Source organism: Balaenoptera physalus (genome assembly GCF_965194825.1).
Source record: "Balaenoptera physalus genome assembly, chromosome: 21".
In the NCBI taxonomy this organism is placed as follows: domain Eukaryota; kingdom Metazoa; phylum Chordata; class Mammalia; order Artiodactyla; family Balaenopteridae; genus Balaenoptera; species Balaenoptera physalus.
Window position 1 is genome coordinate 19236212 of NC_138902.1, and position 20938 is coordinate 19257149.

The window sequence follows — 20938 nt, forward strand, 5'->3', positions numbered from 1 at the left end:
GATGCAGACGTAGGTATCCAAAGTTCCAGACCTCTACGATATTTGCACATCTCTCTTAGGTAACAATGAGGAAAACCACGAGGAAAGCAACTTTATAAATATGAAGGCAAAAAAAAAAAAAAAAATCCCACCTTGAAAAAAGCAAAATACCATTCTGGATATAACAGAGAAGATGATAAATGGTATGAACTTTTCACAACACTTTAAAAATAAAACAGCATTATTCAAAGGATGCAACGAAATTGGAAAAAGCAGCAACAATATATCATGAGACATGGAATCATCTAAAAGAAGCAGTCATGGACATAAGCCACACAGAGGATTTCTTTTCTTACTTGCACAAGTATCTTGAGGGGTTTGAAAGGTCTTTCACCATGAAGCACTCGCCTCCATTCACACAGAAAGTTTTCTCCTTCTCTGCACACTTGACAAGATGGCTTGTCCCAGTGGTAGATGTAGATGTGGCTGGATAAAAGATAAAGAAGGGGAAAGGTTTATACCCATCTTTCCCTCTTCTAAGCAGCCTTTAATCTTAAATTCTCTTAAAAGGAAGAGTTCATATAAGATACGGCGTACTCCACTAAACTTTCAGGCTTAATAAACAACAGCAAAGACGTTAAGTACTTTCTGGGTGTAATTAAATATAATAAAATTATAAAAGGGTAATTATAGTTAATTAATTTAATTATAATTAAATAGGCAACAGGTTCAACATTTCTTATAACTAATACTTTATCTTCTAAGGAAGTTGGAAAAGAGAACATCTATTGTCATTAAGAAAAATACATATTCCAGGAAGGCTCAAAAATAATGACATAAATTCATATCAGTGCAGCTGAATGTAGATATCAATTTTTAATGGCAACTCATTGATAAAATTATTTTATTTTGAAATTATGTGTTATATGTGTATGGACTTGATATTTTTTAGACATAATGTATAGCAAAGAAAAATACAAGGTGGCTTATTTGTTCCTAATGAAAAAAATATTATTAATTGAGTATGTATTAATGTATAGATCAGGGGGCATTCTGTTCAAAATTTCCATTCTATTCTAATTTCTACTCAGAAGAATTATTATTGAATGTCTGATTGCCATCACACTTTTGAAGAAATGCAAAGACAGTCTAACATTGCTGCAAATGTAGAATAAAGCACTGCAAAATTCATCCATTCTGAAGTAGGAGTAGAAACAAGTTTTAATTTTGGTTTGCAACATCTTCATGTGATAAATCTGATTATTCACTTGCCTTCAAACTTCACAGTTATTGGAAAGTCAGGCTGACACTGATTGCTCCACCATTAGGTGCAGGGATTAAATGAAGCCAAAGTCCTGAGACTGTAAGAGCGTTTAGTCTCAGAACTTCTCCCCACTTACAGTATTGGGAGCACCTTAAACACTGCTCAGTCTCAACCCCAAACAGTCTAACTTACAACATAATGTTTATCACTGACATTATCAGGATGAAATGTAAAACCAATGTGTCCAGCCAATGAAGATTTTATTTACTCTCCCGGGGTAGGGAGAGTCCATCTTCAGACATAAGTTTTTCTCGTCGATTATCTGACTCATTCTTAGTGACGTTTAATTCTTTGTCTTCCTTATCAATTTCTATTTTACGATTTGCATGTGAAACTCAGATGCCCTTGCTTATTTTATTTGACCTGTCGTATTTTTCCATTTTCTCCTGCCTTTCTTTTTCGTTTCCTTCACAAGCGCACATTTTGCTTTGACATTTAACCTAATTGTGACCCTAACTCTGCTTGATTTTTACTCTACCTGATTGAAATACTCAGCATCTGATTATTCAGTTTCTAAATGACTCGAGGCCTTTCTTGTCTCTTATTCTCCTGTCTAAGGCATGTTTGGGACCATTTCTCTGTTCTCACCATGGCTTTCAGGAAGAACAGCAAAGGACAGTCAAAATGATTTGCCCTTTGGAGACAGATCTGGTTCAAATCCCATCTCCTACTAGCTTTGTGTCCTTGAGCAAGTCACCTAACCATCCAGATGGTCAATTTTCCCATTTAGAAAACAGGGTAAGGGCACTCTTACAGGACTCTTATAGAGATAAAAGGAATTGGCACAAAACTGGCATCTGATGAATAATAGCAGGTATGATTACTGAACAAGTAGGGAAGAATCTTAATTTTGGTATCTATCAATCGGATGTAAAATTTGATAACAGAAATCTGAAGATTTCAAAGAGGCATGCTTTCCTTGAATCATTACTATGGGTAATTAAGAACTGGGTCAATTTTCAAATTATTCCAACACAAAGTCCTTTTCAGAATGCATTTCCAGATGTCCAGCTCAGGTCTACAAACCCAACCAAAAGAACCAAGGAGAGTGAGGAGAGAGGTGATTTTACCCTCTGCCAGCAGCTACACTTTTACCATCTTTATCAGGAAGAGGGGAAACATAACTTGCATCCTTTGGTCTATAAAATCATAGTATACACAATTTCTACACATGACTTAGCATAGATTTTAACATAATATTATATCTTCATGTGAAAAACTGTTTACTTAGGTGCTATGGATATTTTAATCCATGGCAACTGCTTTTAAAAAAATATTAGGAGGGAGTTTGTCTTAAATGTTAAAGGTTTTGTGCTTAGGAGTTTCAACTGCTGACAAGGATCTATGGGATGACAAATTGGGCAGAGTATTTTTGCCAAGGGGACCACCTGCAGTGTTCTGTCACCATCATTCCTGCAAAGGAGCTCTGAGCCTCAAGCAGACCCCAGTGGTCCCTGAATCCCTGACAGGCTGGTAAGAATTACCCCTCATCCAAACTGGGCAGCAAACACTGCAGCAGGCTCTTTCAGAACAAATGCTGAGGCTTTTATTAAAAACAACAAAATCAACCCCCTCCTCACCAAAGCAGACCCTCCATATTAATTGCAAACTTACAATGAAAATTAGCTGTGACAGAAACAAGAGACAGAAACATCATACCTATTCCTTGGATTTTCTGATCTTGCGTTATCAAATAAGTAGGATTAAGAAATGTGGGTTAAAACTAGAAACAATCCCTTTTTTTCAGTCCTTTAAAAGTATTTTTCTTGACATGATTATCCTTTGAATTATCCTGCAGCTCTGAGTTATGACACATTCATTTGAAAAATTCTTAGATCATGACGACACTAGGAATGGGATAGTTGATAATAAAATAATTCTTGGAGAAAATGAAGTAGCAACTCTCTTACGTGTCATGGACTATCCTGCTTAGCGCTTTTATCCTTCAGTAGCAGCGAGAACAAAAATGATCATGGAATTGCAAAGCAGCAGGTAACTCCCAGGTGACACAAAGTGTGGACCAACTGGGTACAGCTGTTCTGAACCAACAGCCAAACACAGGAATAAGTTGTAATTGTCAGAAGAACCTGGGATCTGGATAGTGATATATGCACCTTTCAGATTTTTGCCAAGTTTCCTTATATTCTCCTTAGTTGACTGCAGTGCAGTCAGCCCTAAGCAGATCTATAAATTTTGCAGTGATATCCTTTCTCTTTGGCCTATATACGCTGTATTGCTAAGTCAGTTTCCGTTTGGTAATTCTGCCAGAAATTAATGAAACAGACAAAGCAGTTCTCAAACCAAACTGTGGAAACAGCATTCTTTCTGGGGGAGCTGGCAGGAGTTTATCAGGGGTAAAGCTAACAGTTTTGCCAACAGAATGTGCTTTTGATATATAAAAGATGACCTTCATAGCTGTTCCTGGAAGTAGGTGACATAGATCTCGCTCATTCAGTCCTTAATAAACACTGCTTCCCTCGGCTTTGTAATTAGTTTGTCATAATCTTGGAGTCTGTCAACTTCTAGTAAGTGCTAACTGGACAGCAATTAGGAACACTGATAAGTGTGACTTCATTACTTTTACGTTTGTCATTTATATGAACGTTTTATCCCAAACACGCTTTCCTTGGGATGTTACCAATTACAAAAGTATAAGGAAGAAAGTATAAGTACAGCAGTTAACTTGTTACCAGAGAATTTCTTCCGAGTGTTTTACTCTCCACCCCGTTTGTCTTGGTAGCATAGATCAGGACTAGGGACCATTCTGGGGAAGTCTGAACAGTCCTCTGACTTAGCCAAGGATTTGGACACTAAGATTACCATTTAAAGATTCCCCAAATTCTGCACCAGGAAATAGGATTCCTTCCTTTCTAGCCTCCCCTCCCTTCCCTAACCCTTCTCCTCCCTCCCACCCTCCTTCCCTCCCTCCCTTCTTTTTTCCTTCCTTTCACAGTTCTTTAATGACCGCCTATTATATGCGAGGCATAATAATAACAACTAAAGTTACTGGGGTTGAAAATTGTAAGACTGTAAACAATTCTCCCTAAAAGGAGATCTTTATAGATGAAATGTAGTGAAATGACCCTGGAGTTAGCTGAAAAGAATCAGGGGGCCAAGGCACAATTTTGCCAATTACTAGCGGTGGGACTCTGGTCCAACTACCTGCCTCAGTATACTCAGCTGTAAAAATGAGGTATCGCAGGGTTGCTGCAAAGTTTGATAAAACACTTTGTCAGTTGCAAAACTGCACACAAATAGAGGATATGTTTCCATTACTAACGGCGTAAATATGGAACAAAGAGAAGCAAAAACATTTCTGTCCAGACACTGTAAGTACATATAATCAAGCCTCGAATGTTGTTTCTTAGCAAATTATTCTTCTACAAAATGTGAAGAGATGGTCTGATTTGGAGGGGTAACCACTGAATGATTGCAAAGCATCAAGTAAATATCAATAATTTACTTTTTCAAAACTTTTTCAAAACCACTGTCAATAATTTATACCCATTCTATTGGCTTACAAAATAAAACTGAAGAACAATCTGAGTTAAAAGAAAAAGAAGCTATCTTAAATGTGTAATTATTTTCAACTTTCCAGATCCACACAATTCTCCAATATTTCTTAAAAAAATTTTTTTTATTGAAGTATAGTTGATTTACAATATCATGTAAGTTTCAGGTGTAATTCTCTAATATTTCTGACCGAGTTTCCAAGTTACATGAATTCATTGTAGTTATAATCTTGTGTGTTATTGTAACAGTTTAAAAACTCTAAAATATTTAAAAATAGTATGATGTCCATAGAATATGGGCCATAGTATAAACTTTGTTTATAACTCAACATTTTGGAAATCACGTACTATTGCACACTTTAGTAAATACACAGAATAAAACTTTGAGGAGTAATTAAGTGTTCTCTGCTCATTACTCAATATTTTCCCATGGAATCACACAGTATTTCCTATAGAATGCCAGCCTTTTTCTGCTCAGAGACAGGCTAAAAAGAAAGTAATGCTGGAAAGGATGGTTCCCTTTCTTGCTTGTGTTAAGTGGTGTTTTCTTTATCAGTGAAGTAGACAGCACTAACAGACCCGGGCCATTACACAAATGCAAACTACTGATAAGAAGCCAGTCTCTTCTTCTTTGACAATTAGCAGGAATTAGTATGAGTGTATAGTGTTTACCCCAAGAAGCAATCATTAGCTCCTATCTTCCCTGAGCGAATGAGCCCTGACTAGGAGTTTTTAGGACAATTCTTAACGATTTACTTGCAGAAGATTAAATCACTCTCTGCAGTTTTCTCAATAACATATACAAATATTAACAATTTTTATATTCTAACATGAAACTGTCAATCGCTACAAAGTTGTAGGTTTTTTAAAAAAGTCCTTACCTGTGATATCTTCCATGGCTATGTATTTAGAAATCTGCATGCATTCTTACTCTTTGATCTCCCAGTTTAAAAAAAAAATCTGAAATTATTATTCTTGCTCAGAATATAGCTCCTCAGCAATTATGTACCAGAGCACTTTGAACTTCTGCTGGGAAGAAATGCTTATGTGGTTCCTGAAAATGACGCTCTGGCTCAGAAGCTGAGCAGGAAAAAGCCGTGCCACCTAATGCAGCTTCTATAGATGCCAACGGATGGACGGGGGAGGCATTAGTTCTCCAAAGGAAAATCCAGAGCCAGACTCAGAACCACTAAAGCATCACCATTCTGGGTTGGCATTTTTTTGCAAGTAGTAATTCAATACGTTGCTGAATAGCAAATAGGTACTTGAGAAAAAAATGATAGGAGACGATCAAAGAAACCCATCCTGACTTGGAGGTTCCCAGAGCCCATCTCCTTGGCCTCTCCTCTACTGAACTCTGCTATAGAAACAAACAGGGAAGCCAGGGAAGAACCATCATGAGACCAGAAATGGATCCAGAACTTTCTAAAGTAGAATTAGGGCATCTCAATTCATGGACCTCAGGACTTGGTAATATGGTAGATTACCTACAAGGTGAGAGTCTGTCCAAAGAATAAGCCGACACCAAGGGCTGATGGAGCTTAACTGGTTTAAGTAGTGAACTTGAGCTTTGGCATCATAACACACATAGAATGGTGGACCGAAAAGAATCTTCACATATTGTATAATTTATCCCATATTGAAAAAAAAGACACAGGTCATCTTAAAAGAACAGTTCTGTAGTCTTTCATCAAATACCTCCAGCTAAAAATTCACAAAAGTGTACAGGCTGCCCAAGGTCACATAAGTGAATTTGGACATGCTAGTTTTCCGTTTTCTGACATGTACAGTGGGGCTGAAGTAGGTTAATAGGATTGCCTTTAGATCCCTCCCTCCCTTACAAGCTCTCAGGGCAGACCCTAATATTTTTTCTTCTTCTTCAGCAGAATGAAAAGTGACCCTTGGGTGTTTCTCCTCATAAAACAAAATTCTAATTTTTGTTGTAACACTGAGCTCATTTGTAGCTAAACAGAAAGCAGATCCTAAGTTCCCAGCAGTTGCTGAGCAAATGCTTTGGTGTCATTAGATAGTGTTCTCCTTAGAAAAATAAAAATTGTCAACAAAGGTTATTTTTCAAACACAGAAGTGGCTTTTTTTTTTTTTTCTTTTTTTCTGACAGCACATTTCACTCATGACACAGTGTAATCATTCTAGTCTACTACTTCTTAGAGCAACATGTCAATGGCATAAATGCCTTCTAGGATGTCTTAGCTTTTCTAAAGAAGAAGGAGTCTCCTCCCACAGTGGATGGCTGGCCGGGTGGTTACAAGAAAGCTACATCTTCTTCCTTACAAAGCCAATAATCTTCTCTTAGCTAAGAAGCCAGCTCCAGAAATACAGTTCTGCTATATATTTTCTACTAATCACTGACAGTTTTATCTGAGTATAAAATTTCCATAGCCAGAAGTCAACGAACTTTCAAGCTGTTCCTTGAATCTTTTCCCATCAACACCTATTCTAAAGGAGTAAGATCCATCTAGCCTACAAAGCAAATATTAGCAGTCAGTTGACTGGCTTAATTTGATATATTTATAGATCTCATCAGGCTAAAGGTAGAAGGGGCACATTCTTTACTGTATTCTGCATATTTTACCAGTATCAGTTTGGTTGGGAGAAGGTCATGTCAATGTAGAAAATGTTAACCTGTCATTTTCCAAATTAGTCAAAAGTTTGGAGCATCAAACAGAACACATCAAAACAAAGGGAACTGATCAAGGATTCAGTTACTTGGCGAGCTGCTGAAATTACCATGTGACATTTAATGACATAGGTTAATTTATTCATCAACCAAAATACACTTAGAAATGAAAGTAGACGAAAGGTCAAAAGACAGAAACTATGAGGCAAATTCATTATTTTATTCATCAAATTAAAAAAAAATCACGGCATATCAAAAATAAAAGCCATATGGTCATTTCAATAAATAGAGAATCAACACTGATGAGATTGAAAATCAATTTCTCTAAAACTATCTACAAAGTATTCTTACCCCCAAAAATCAAATCTGAATTTAATCAAGCATTCAGATACAGCTACTAATTTACAGGAAGAACACAGGTCAGAGGAACATATAAAAGAACACCATGGGATGCAAGCAGCAAAGCCCAATCTATGGAGAACCATACAGTGAAAATAACCTGATTTCTTAAAAAAAAATTAAAAGGAGATAAAAAGACAAAGAGAGCTAGAGCTAGAGACAGACCAAAGGGTGAGAGAAAAGAAAAACCTAAAATATAGACACTAAAAAGAGACATTAAACCAATTGCAATGAGTGAAACTTATTTGGATCCTGATGTAAGAGGAAATCTGATCACTGATTACAAAGGGTTATCATTAATTGGTATATGTGTCATATACTACCCAAAGCAATCTACTGATTCAATGCAATCCCTATCAAACTACCAATGGCATTTTTTCACAGAACTAGAACAAAAAATCTCACAATTTGTCTGGAAACATAAAAGACCCCGAATAGCCAAAGCAATCTTGAGAAAGAAAAACAGAGCTGGAGGAATCAGGCTCCCTGACTTCAGATTATACTACAAAGCTACAGTAATCAAGACAATATGGTACTCACACAAAAACAGAAATATAGATCAATGGAACAGGATAGAAAGCCCAGAGACAAACCAATGCACATATGGTCACCTTATCTTTGATAAAGGAGGCAAGAATATACAATGGAGAGAAGACAGCCTCTTCAATAAGTGGTGCTGGGAAAACTGGACAGCTACATGTAAAAGAATGAAACTAGAACACCCCCTAACACCATACACAAAAATAAACTCAAAATGGATTTAAGACCTAAATGTAAGGCCAGACACTATCAAACTCTTAGAGGAAAACATAGGCAGAGCACTCTATGACACAAATCACAGCAAGATCCTTTTTGACTCACCTCCTAGATAAATGGAAATAAAAACAAAAATAAACAAATGGGACCTAATGAAACTTAAAAGCTTTTGCACAGCAAAGGAAACCATAAACAAGACGAAAAGACAACCCTCAGAATGGGAGAAAATATTTGCAAATGAAGCAACTGACAAAGGATTAATCTCCAGAATTTACAAGCAGCTCATGCAGCTCAATATCAAAAAAACAAACAACTCAATCCAAAAATGGGCAGAAGACCTAAATAGACATTTCTCCAAAGAAGATATACAGATTGCCAACAAACACATGAAAAGATGCTCAACATCACTAATCACTGGAGAAATGCAAATCAAAACTACAGTGAAGTATCACCTCACACCGGTCAGAATGGCCATCATCAAAAAATCTACAAACAATAAATGCTGGAGAGGGTGTGGAGAAAAGCACTCTTGCACTGTTGGTGGGAATGTAAATTGATACAGCCACTGTGGAGAACACTATGGAGGTTCCTTAAAAAACTAAAAATAGAACTACCATACGACCCAGCAATCCCACTACTGGGCATATACCCTGAGAAAACCATAATTCAAAAAGAGTCAGGTACCACAATGTTCACTGCAGCACTATTTACAATAGCCAGGACACGGAATCAACCTCAGTGTCCATCGACAGATGAATTGATAAAGAAGATGTGGCACATATATATAATGGAATATTACTCATCCATAAAAAGAAACGAAATTGAGTTATTTGTAGTGAGGTGGATGGACCTAGAGTCTGTCATAGCGAGTGCAGTAAGTCAGAAAGAGACAAACAAATACCGTATGCTAACACATATATATGGAATCTAAAAAAAAAAAAAAAAAAATGGTTCTGATGAACCTAGGGTCAGGACAGGAATAAAGACGCAGACATAGAGAATGGACTTGAGGACAAGGGGAGAGGGAAGGGTAAGCTGGGACGAAGTGAGAGAATAGCATTGACATATATACACTATTAAATGTAAAATAGATAGCTATTGGGAAGCAGCCGCATAGCACAGGGAGATTAGCTCAGTGCTTTGTGACCACCTAGAGGGATGGGATGGGGAGGGTGGGAGGGAGACGCAAGAGGGAGGGGATATGGGGGTGTATGTATACGTATAGCTGATTCACTTTGTTGTACAGCAGAAACTAACACAATATTGTAAAGCAATTATACTCCAATAAAGATGTTAAAAAAATTTGGTATATGTGTCAAATGCATTATGGTTATGTTTAAAAATAGCCCTTATCTTTCAGAGATACATGTTGAAATATCTATACACTGAATAATAAGATGTCTGGGATTTACTTTAAAATAGTAAGAGGGAAGGGAAGTGAGTGAAATCAGGATAAAACAAAACTGATAACTGCTGAACTGGATGATGGCTCCATGGAAATTTGTTATATCATTCTTGGTACTTTCATATGTTCAATATGCATGTTTAAATTTATACATATATATGTACATGTTTTAATATATGCTTATATACATTTAAAACTTAAAAATGCAAAAATATCAATTTCAACCTTTTCAAAACATGTTTTTATAAAGTGGAATTAGAATGATACTCTGTGCAACCTAAAGATGCTGACCATTAGCCACCAATCTAAATCATACTTAACCCTGAAACTCCTGGAGGGGTGGTTTCCTTAATATCAAGAACAAGCCAAGAATGGTGACTACCGGTGCTACTATTTAACACTGCTCTGAAAGTTCTAGCCAATGCAACAAGACAGGAATAACAAATTGTGGTACAACTGTAGGAAATGAGGAGATAAAATTAGAAGATGATATGATTGGATACCAGTAATACCTAGCAAGAAAAACTAATAAAATAAAAGGATTATATTCGCAACAGCAATAGGAACTATAAATCAATTAGGTCAGCTAGGTGTGAACCTAACAATAAATACGCAGAATAGGAGATACTTTCAAAGGGTAATATATTAAGAAGGGGAACTGGGTCTGTGCTTGGGGTAGAAGAAGGCATTATATTAAAGGGAAAAGCAAATGAATTTGTGGAGGTAGAAAAATGAATGTCATGTTCAGTGAAAGGTGTAGTTCAGTTTGGGAGATGGATCATAAATAGGGAGGTGAAGTTAATGAGGCTATAAAATAATAATACATCCATATTAAAGAAGCCCTTGGCAACCTGGCTGGAATTAATATTTAATCTGTAGGTCATGGAGAGAGTTGGGTTTTTGCTTATGGCCGTGATTAATAAAATTAATGGCCTATTCTATAGCCTTTGGAAAGGGAGAAAAACGGAGATGAGGAGACCAGTGAAGAAGCTGATACAAAGGTCTAGATGAGAAGGGAAGATTGCTCAAACTAGCACAGTAATGATGGGAGAGGAATCAGCACCATACTGAAGAATTAACAGTACTTTGTATTCATATACATTAAAATTAAGCAAGAACCAAATGCTGGGGTTTGTATTTCACACCTTGTATTGCACCTCTTTCTAAGGCATTCAAACTGCCTAACACACGTTTTCTCTTTATTCTTCACACAATCTAGGAAATACCCATGATATTATTAGACGGAGGAACTGTGGCCCATTCTCAATACTCAATAGTCATTGGTAAAATTAAAATGTCAAGTCTTATAGCCACAAATACATGACTCACGTTTTCCTAATTTAAGTATACCATGCCTGTTGATATAAAGGAACCCATGACGAGCAGACAGTATCATAGTTGGCCTGAAATTCTAAGTTACACAGATGATCAAGGTAGTGATATTCCTGAAAGTTATGAAAGCATCTCCCTGACAGGAAATGATTCCCGACAAATCATTTTAAGTAATCTATATTTTCAGTGTCGTGCATAAAGGCACCTCTACAGAAGCATAGAAAAAAAATGGGGTCCGGACAACACACACGCCATCTTCCAAGGGTTCCAGGTTGGAGCCAGGCCTCTTTGATCAGTGGATCTGTAACACAACAAGCCTGAAGAATATTCCTTAGAAAGGCACCTTTGCAGCTCTAAAACCCCAGACAGTCCATTGTTACACACCATTTAGCCAAGTTACAGCAATTCTGTGTTTGTGTGATGGCTGTAGACATAAAGAGCCAAGCTCTGGTTCCATAAGTTCAGCATTTTCCTCACTGAGGCCAAAGGTTGCTGCGTATAAAGGAATGAAGCCGTAAAAGTATGTTCAGAACATAAGAATCTTGCTCTCTAACACTTGGCTAATTTCAGTGCGCGTATTTTCCCAGAACTCCCTGGAGTTCCTTGTTCCCAGGTTTGTGATCAGAATAGCAAAACATCCCTCTCTGTAAGAGGATGTGTCATAAAATGTGTATCTGCAGTTTTTAGGGTCCTAGCACAAATTCTATGTCACCAAATAACACACGGAAACCTAACTTTTTTCAATACCGCTATTGCCGTTTACACATGGCCAATCTGAACAGGAATAAAACAAGGTTTCAAAAACACAAATAACTTTATTTACTTATTTAGTTTTCTTTAGTATTTTTTTAATTGAAGTATAGTTGATTTACAATGCTGTGTTAGTTTCTGCTGTACAGCAAAGTGATTCAGTTATACATATATACATTCTTTTTTTATATTCTTTTCCATTATGGTTTATCATAGGGTACTGAATACAGTTCTCTGTGCTATACAGTAGGACCCTGTTGTTTCTCCATTCTATATATAAAAGCTTACATCTGCTAACCCCAAACTCCCACTCCATCCCTCCCCCAAACCCCCTCCCCCTTGGCAACCACCAGTCTGTTCTCTATGTCTGTGATTCTGTTTCTGTTTCATAGATAGGTTCATTTGGAAAACACACATAACTTTAAATGCTTCATCTCAAGAAAACTTTTTGCCCTGCCCCCCAGAGGACCAGCTGGTCTCATAATACTTAGTTCATCACAGGTCTTGTTTTTCTAAAGAACATATTCTTTTTAGGTTAGACGTGGGGATGGGGATGGGGGCAGAAAATGTGACAGTCAAATCCTGAGCCTTTACAGGAACTGGGCCAAAATTATAAATTAACCTTGACTACATTATCCCTAAAGAAGCTTTCCTTCAAGCCTTGGGGTTTTTGTGGTGTTTTGTTTTCAATTTCTGGGCCCCGACACTCAAGCTGAACAGACACCTGTTTTTCTACTGTTGCCGTTAAAGCTTGTTGTTCAGTAAAAAAGGAAACAGACAGGTGCACACTTTGAACTCTTTTTCCAAAGTACACAATATTTTTTAAAAAACTGGAGCCATGTGTTCAGTGTGTTACTGTCATCATTTGGTCTAGCTGTTTTATATATCTACACCATTCGCTTGCTGGAAAAACTCAATGGAAATCATCATCCTGCTTACAGGTAAACCAAAAAGGGCACGCTGAAGTACGTCATGAAAGAAAGGTAGAGTAGAGGTCAAGGTCTTATCTGAGCTGCCTGGCTATTTCCCTGCACTGCCAGAAACAGGGAATATTAAGAAGGTCCATACGTAGAATCTTAGTTGTAATTTATTAGTTTTTTTTTCCTGGCGTTGATATATCTATCTGTGTATATGGACTAATAAAACACTTCCATCTCCTGAAGCTATAATAATTCAGAATGGCTGAGGTCTTCCCCCCTTTCAAATATAAACCATTTCTGTAGACAGTACAAGTCTGTGTTTAATACAGATCTTTGTTCTTTCCATCCATTACTAAGGTGCTTCATAGTCACACACGGATGAGGGAAACAGTGTAAAGCAGGGAAGTGGGGCTGTGTGAGCACATCAGCTGTAAGGGAACCATGGCTCTACAAAGCCACCCCAAATTCAAAGCAGGCAGAACCCAATTCTTGGCCAGGTCCACTTTGCCAGTTTAATTCCCATAGAGTTCCTGCAGAGGAGCCAAATGTCTTCAGTTGAGATCTGTCATTTATGCAAAAGCTTTTAAGAAGTCAAACACTTTGCAAGACCAAATAGTAAATCTAGAAGGAATCTGCATTGGTCTTCTGCTCACGTAGGCATTGCCAACACCTAGTGAGAATTCTCCAGTTCAGTAACTACTGAATCCAGCGACTACCATAATGGGGAGACACAGGCAGTGTTATAATTCTGAACCCCACTACGGGAGAGTTCACAGACGACAGGCAAGTTCTGGTTATATTTCTTAGCAGAAACAAGGCTTCCTAGGCAATGGAGATCTTATTAATAAGAAGAAACCAGACCTTGGACCCTATTCTTTGAAAAGACCTGTTTGATTCATGGCTTTTCCCTTAAGAACGCCTTACTTCTGAAGAATAGTGAAATATAGAATGCTTTTGTCGAAAGAGTCAGAGATTTTTTCTTGATTACACACCTTTCTGGTGTGTTGGATACTCAATCCCAGGGATGTAAATGTCTTCATAGAGATCAGTTCCAGATGGGTGATCTTTTCTGTTGAGAAACTCGCTTCTCCCTGCACCTTAATGCCTAATGTTCTATACCCAAAACTAGAGCGCTTAAATTTTTCTCAAAGTCTGAAGAACTCAGGGAAGTGAGTCATAGTTCTACAGACGCCACCCAAGTTCCTGGAATTAAATGGTGATAATGAAAAAAGGATCTTAATTAGAAGACAGATGTTGTTAGAACTCAGTAATCCTTCACTGCCCCTTCACACTGTTTTCCATGAAAAGGTTATCAGAACCTGTCAAGTGGTTACATGGATCCATCACAGCCACTAGATGAGGCCTGAAGTGCATGCTGGGGAAGCTAACTCTCTGCTTGCCAGAGCACTCTGTGTGTGTGCGCACGCGCGTGTGTGTGCGTGTGCATGTGTGTGCGTATGTGTGTGTGCACGTGCGCGTCTGTGACTACAGCTTTCCTTCCTTAGAAAACCAAACTGCACTCTGTTACCCATTGGCTTAAAGCCTGCTTTATAGTCTTAGATTGGTTTTGTAGAAAAAAAAGTGACAGGAACTGAAGGATTCATTGGTAAATAAGGATGGAGGCTATTTTGTCCTTAACGCAATCTCATCACTCCTGGAATCAAAGCTCTTTCCCTCTTGGGCCTTTATAAGGGCCCAAGATATCCCATGATTCCCCCCCATTTTTGCTTTCTAGACTTCTTGTGGCTTTTTGTCTAATCAGTTGACATTAGTCCATCATAAAGCCAAATGTAATTTTAAGCAGACTGAATAAAAACGAATTCATTATTTACCAATATTACTAAAATACATGATTATCCTTTAAAGTATTTCAAATTCAGTTTTATCCTTTGCCAAATTCAATCCTCCAAATATCCACCTAGTGATTTTGTCTGTTTTCATTTTTTGTTTGTTTGTTTGTTTTCAGGATTTGAAGACCATTTCATCTGTGAATTATTTTCGTTGTAAATAACACATTTTAGTTGCTCAAAGGTGAGCAAGCAGAACACACGGATGAACAGATGGAAGTTGTAAGTGAATGCATAGTGTCAAAATATTTCTTCTAAAGTCAGAACTAGGCATTGGCAAATCCACAGTAATAACCACAGAAAATGTCGGCCATGCATATTTTTAAAACAAAAAAAAACCTTACCCACGAATGTCAGAGAGAAAGTAAACAAAAAAGTAGTCTGATGGTGGATGGTAGAGAAGGAGAGAGAACAGGAAGGATTTTGCTTCTAGGAAAACTTAGCACTTCTCGGGACCCAACGGTGAATCTGAAGTTCAATTCAATTAGAAACGTCTGGGATGCCAGTTTTGTGATATAAAGAAGGATGTAACATCCTTCAGGGAATAAACTTAGTCACAGGAGGGTTTACTGCAACTGGTAGGATTTTTGATGCTCAAGTGAAAGGTGGTTACTTCCCTCGGTTTGTTCTTTCCTGTTGAATGCACCATATTCCTTGGGCTGAGAGGCTGGAAAATTGCAATTTATGGTGAAGTCTAGCTTCAAATCCTGACATGAAGTTGGGGTTTCCTATGCAGAACTCTAATAGTAGCAACATGGCAACAAGAAAACTTAACAGAAGTTGAAGAAGTCTAACAAAATGGAATCTATTAAATGGGCAATGTGATCTATGTCGCTGGAATCACATTCTAGAGACAGGCAACCCAAGTATATATGCACAGGTCAAAAGAGAGAAGGTGACTGAACTAGGAATTGCGTCCTGGTCTTCTGACTTGTGGGAACAGCGCTCCAGGCTCTAGATGACACTGCTGACCATCTGACAAACCCTGTGAGAGAAGTCATGAATGATCCAACTCTAGAGATACGAAATATACCTGATTTATTAAAATGCTTCCTCTGTTTTATAAGAAACTCTGTGACTAGTCATAGCATGAGGTCAGAACAAAGTTCCAACTGTTCTTAGATCAGAGTACCATGGGAGCAGAGGTCCAGACGGATGGAATCCACCACTATCATAACTCATGACAAGAAATACCAGGGTGGCACTGAAGTCTTAGCCATAAGTACCCTGAAAATGATCAGGAGCATTTATAATAATAAATAACAAAGAGATCACACCCTCATTGCTCAGCTAAACCTGATGACTTAATAAGGTAAAAATGACATGTTCTAAGGTGGATGAGAGAAGTAATCATTTTAGGGAGGTAGACAGGGATCTGTACTGATTCCAAACATAGAACTTGCTATGCGTAGCATTCCCAATTCCCCAGGCATAAATTAAAATAAGAAGCAAGTACCTTAAAAAGTATTCAAAAGTTGAAGAACAGGCAGTTGCTAACTAGGAAGAGAATGCTGAATTCCTCCATCACACTTCTCTCGTTCCCTACTCTCAACTCTTTTTGTCAAAAAAAGAAAAAAAAAAAAGATAAGAACAAATATGTCTGGTTATCATTCTGCAAAGGTTCCTAGACTCTTTGTAGGCAAGTCCCACTAAATATATCATCCAAAAGGGAAGTTAAATTGAAAAAGAAAAAAAGGTTATAAAAAATTAAATTGGATTTTCATCATTACCTGTGATAGAAACTGCCCTTTTCTGTCCCAGAGGCATGAATGTCAGAAAGAATGTCTTGATTCTTTCACATGGTAGAGTTGAAGTCTACAAAGTACTGCTTGGGAAATGGTTTCTACAAAATGTCAGAAACGAAACCATCAGATTCATTACGGGCTCAAAGAGAAAAGTACAAGGAAAAGGGCCATGCCCAGCTCACTAGTTACTCAGGTGAATTCTCCTGCCCAGTATCCAACTTAAGTGTGAAATCTTAAAAAGTAGTGTCATCTTTCTGGGAATACAACCTTTCTGTTGCCTTTCTCATTAATAGAAGAAATACATCTACCCATTATTAATAGTCATATTTCTAGAATATGACCCATCACAAATTATATCCCAATGAAGCTAAGAGTTAAACACCAAAGAGCTCAGTAAGTATGCTCATAACTACCATTTCTACTGGGCATGCTATTTACCATCTTCTGGCTTTAAGGTAATCTTCAAGGTAGATAAGGGAAAAGCACAAAAGAAATAAGCAGCAGAAAGAGAAGACATTTTATGATCGCAAAGATGGAAGAATTCTCTGGATATTATATTTTTACTTTAAGCATCTTCCTCTTGATATCATAAAACTTTATCTTTTTCTACAGTAATCTTGTCATTTGAAGTAGAAATCATATTCACCTAGCCCAGTAGGGGTTTCCTTTTTTGGGGGGAGGAGAAATAAATGCTAAAGAAACTCAAAAGTTATCTGTATGGTAAAGGCAATACAATTCTTAGCAAAGAACAAGAAGGTGCATATTCATTAAATATCTACAGTGTGCCAGATATTCTAGCCCCATAGTCATCACAATAACCCTAAGAGTAGGTAACATTTTATCCTTTTCACAGGTGAAGAGGTTGAAAGAGAAGAATTGCAGGCCTGTGTTCTCAGTGTAATAAATAAAGTAGAGAGAAATTCCAAGGCAGGTTGACTGCAAGGCCCATAATATATCCACTAAAGCATTCCGTCTCATGGTTCTTTCAATCCAGAACTACATATGTGAACTTGTAGTTAAAAATGAATAAAATAACAAAACAATGACATCCTTTCCACAGACTGCTAGAGAAGCCATATTCTTCCACCTTCCAGAAAGTATCACTTTCTGAATATTTTCCCTACGTTTGTAAACTGTATGTCAGGAAATGAGACTCAAAACATTACTTTTAGATTATGCATTCTTAGCAGAAGACAGGAGACCAATGTTAGTCACATCAATGTTATTTTAGTCTTAATTCAGCGAAAATGCTCAGTCCGTGTTATCTAGTATTCTATTGTCTGTTTCAGAATAAAATGGTTATCTTTTCCGTTAAACCTTCCTAAGAACCAGAAAACTAAACCAATCTTGAATAGTTTAGTCTAAATTGGGAAAATTATCAAAAATCTGATATGACCATCCAGTGTCACAGTGTTGTAATGGGTTCTATCTAACCTCCATTCAAATTATCCTCATTTTTCTTTTTAAAATTTTTTTGGAAAATAATTTCATTTTCATTTTTTAATAATCTCCAAGTTAGAAAAAACCACCTCATTTATTTCTTTCTGAAGCTAAAATAAGAGAACTTATGCATGTACATATTATAAATGCACATACAAATATAAATACACTGAGTTATAGACCTCTTTGGGGAGTATGGCAGCAGAACTATTCCAAATGAAATGCTAAATTTAGTTATGATGCCTGAGCAACATTTAATATTTGCATAAAACATCTGATTGACCTCAATGCAATATTAATACCACTAGATCCTTTAAAAGCTGACTACTCAACAAAGAGATAAGGAGTGAAGAAAAAAATAGGTGTATTTGTAAGAAATGCAGATAAATTACATAAAATGAAAATTATCTCCAGTGACATTTGAAATTAGGCTCATTTTGTTGACTGGTAATTTTTCCTCTAACTTCATTTTCATATAACATATAAATCACCCACAAGAAGGTTTTAAAAATGGGTCCTGTGGTAGCACCCCTAACTGAAAGTCAAATCCTGACTACCAAGTAATTTAAATGAGCAACTATTACAAAAAATGTACTTTCCAGAAAGCTAACGTAAGACCGTTTTTTTCTGGTTAGGTTTCATGTAAGGATCATCTAATCAGAATTGATTGCCATGTTCATCCCTAACAAAACGAATGCTATATATCAGAGAGTGGCAGACATAATTAAAGTGTTCGCTAGTGGCAAATGCCTGCAAAGCTGGAACAAAAATGTATAATACCAAGTTAAGTTGCTTAATTTTCATCAACCTCTTCTCTATTCGGTAATACAGTAGCTATTTTACTAAGTTTTTATTCAATTGACTCTGTCATGTCTTATCTTTACTTATTAAAAACTTGAAATATTGCAGGGTAAATCATAGATTTGCTCAAAGTAAGTTAAAGATTGTATATTTATTTCTGCAGCAACATAAGACAGTTTAGGCACACAGTAAAACCATTATATAGTTTTTCAAGCTATAAGTGCTCGTAAGAGACATGACTAAAATATTGAACTTTGTACTTTCAAATGCACCATTAACATTTTTAGCTTAGAAGCCTTTCTTTCCTAAAAATAAGCAGTCAATGTTAAGCAGAAATGTCAAGAAATCAATACAAAGTAATTAGGAAAAGTGTTTAACGTCCTTGAGAAAAGCTCTGAAGGCAGAAAGGGAGCTTCGACAGAGTGAACAGTCAACATTCCTATGGTTTTTTTTTTCCCTAATAAAAAGAAAAGCCAATCATTTAAATTACTTTACTTAAAAAAATAACCGTATAAATGTCAAATGTCACCCTGGGCCAGATTGCAGTTAATGAGGTTGCTTTCCATTATAAAAATTCATAGCTGAAAACTGCCTTGCAGAACTGACTCTGCTGCACGGTATGAGATATAGCCATGCATGGTGACAGACAACAAAGAAAACCTCATTTTAACACATAGGTGCTTTGGTAACTATTTCTATCATCTCTGAGCAAAGATTCTGAGGGAAAGGAGATAATTATTGAGTGACTTCAATGAGCCAGTGAAAAATACATATGACCTCACAAAGTTCTCCCAATAGCCTGTAAGTTCTGTATTACTTCCCCAATTTATAGGAAAGCAAACGATGTCTCAGAGAGATTAAGGAGTTTGCCAGCATCCTACAGATGGAAAATGGCAGTTAAGATTCAAACTCAGATCTCTGAAGACAAAGTCCCTGGACTCTCCAAGGCACCATTCAACTATTTTGAGTATTTAAAATGGTGGTTCTTATGATTTTGAGGGCCACTGACTCCTTTCAGAATCTGGGGATTTTTGTTTACACGTGCAAACAAAGAACTAGCAAACAATTTTGCAGGTTCATGGACCCCTTCCTCTGAGGCCAATTCATAGTTATTCCCTGCATCTCCAGTTAAGAATTCTTCATGTGAGGTCAGACTCTAAAAGAGCTTTGACTTCTTCTCTGATTCAGGATACTCCATATTATGATTCCATCAGAGATAAGAGAAAAAGCTATTCCCTTCTATTCATTATTTTTACTTGCTTTGTTTCAGAGGCCTTTTTCAATAATCTGTGTTCACTATATTTGAAGCAAACATAGGAACATTTAAGAATGTCTCCAAAACTATTGCAGGATCATGATTAGATAAAATAATATAAACTAGGAAATGAAAACTTGTTTAGGAGGTTTATTTGTCTTTTTTGTGGTATGTAAGTATACGTAAGTATAATTAGGGTGATTGAACCTTTAGGATTTTATTACAAATACTGTCACTATGTTTCACAGGTTACCTATGATAATGAAAGAAAATCTTATTTAAAAAGTGCCCCATAGATTAAAAAAGCACTTTGTACCTATAGAAGAAGGCTAGTGACGGGGAGGGGGTGGGGAAGAAGAGGGTCTCCAGCTTTTTCCTTTTTATTGAGAGAAGAAAAATACTTGATAGTTTTATATATCCTTATTTTTAAGCATTATTTAATATAGAAACCCAATTTTCTGAAAGGCAGCTACAGCAACAACTTATTTTAACAAAAATCACATTCCTTCTAAAAGGAAACACAAATACCATGGACCTCTTAGACATATTTTTATTTATGTGTTTGTTTTGAAATACACAGCTTCAAAACACCAGGGGCTGTACTTAAAGCTTTTTCTAAATATAATTTTTAATAGAAACCTCAAAGTTGAATCACCTTAACGTTTAGAATGGAAATCCACTCACATAATTCTAGATATTATTGGCCATGAAATAGAAATGTTATTGCCTGAAAAAAGGTACTTTACTTTGCATTAAATTTGATTGAAATAATCTCTGTCTGATTTTTTCCCTCTCTTCTGAAATGCTCTGAAAACAATTTTGAGGAAGCATTTTG

The 20938-nt window shown here is 36.8% G+C and overlaps 1 protein-coding gene across 17 annotated transcripts in view; it reads right to left on the reverse strand.

Annotated features, from left to right (window-relative positions):
• Positions 1-20938, reverse strand: part of NRG1 (neuregulin 1) — a gene marked incomplete at its 3' end in the record, with an annotated part of 224649 nt that overhangs the window by 45387 nt on the left and 158324 nt on the right. For 15 of the 17 annotated variants that reach the window (XM_082444635.1, XM_082444634.1, XM_082444632.1 and 12 more), the window contains one exon: positions 336-465. In XM_082444635.1, coding sequence (XP_082300761.1) covers positions 336-465 — 130 coding nt within the window. Of the gene's footprint in view, positions 1-335; positions 466-20938 lie in introns of those variants that run through there. The other 2 variants (XM_082444627.1, XM_082444626.1) reach the window with 1 other exon arrangement.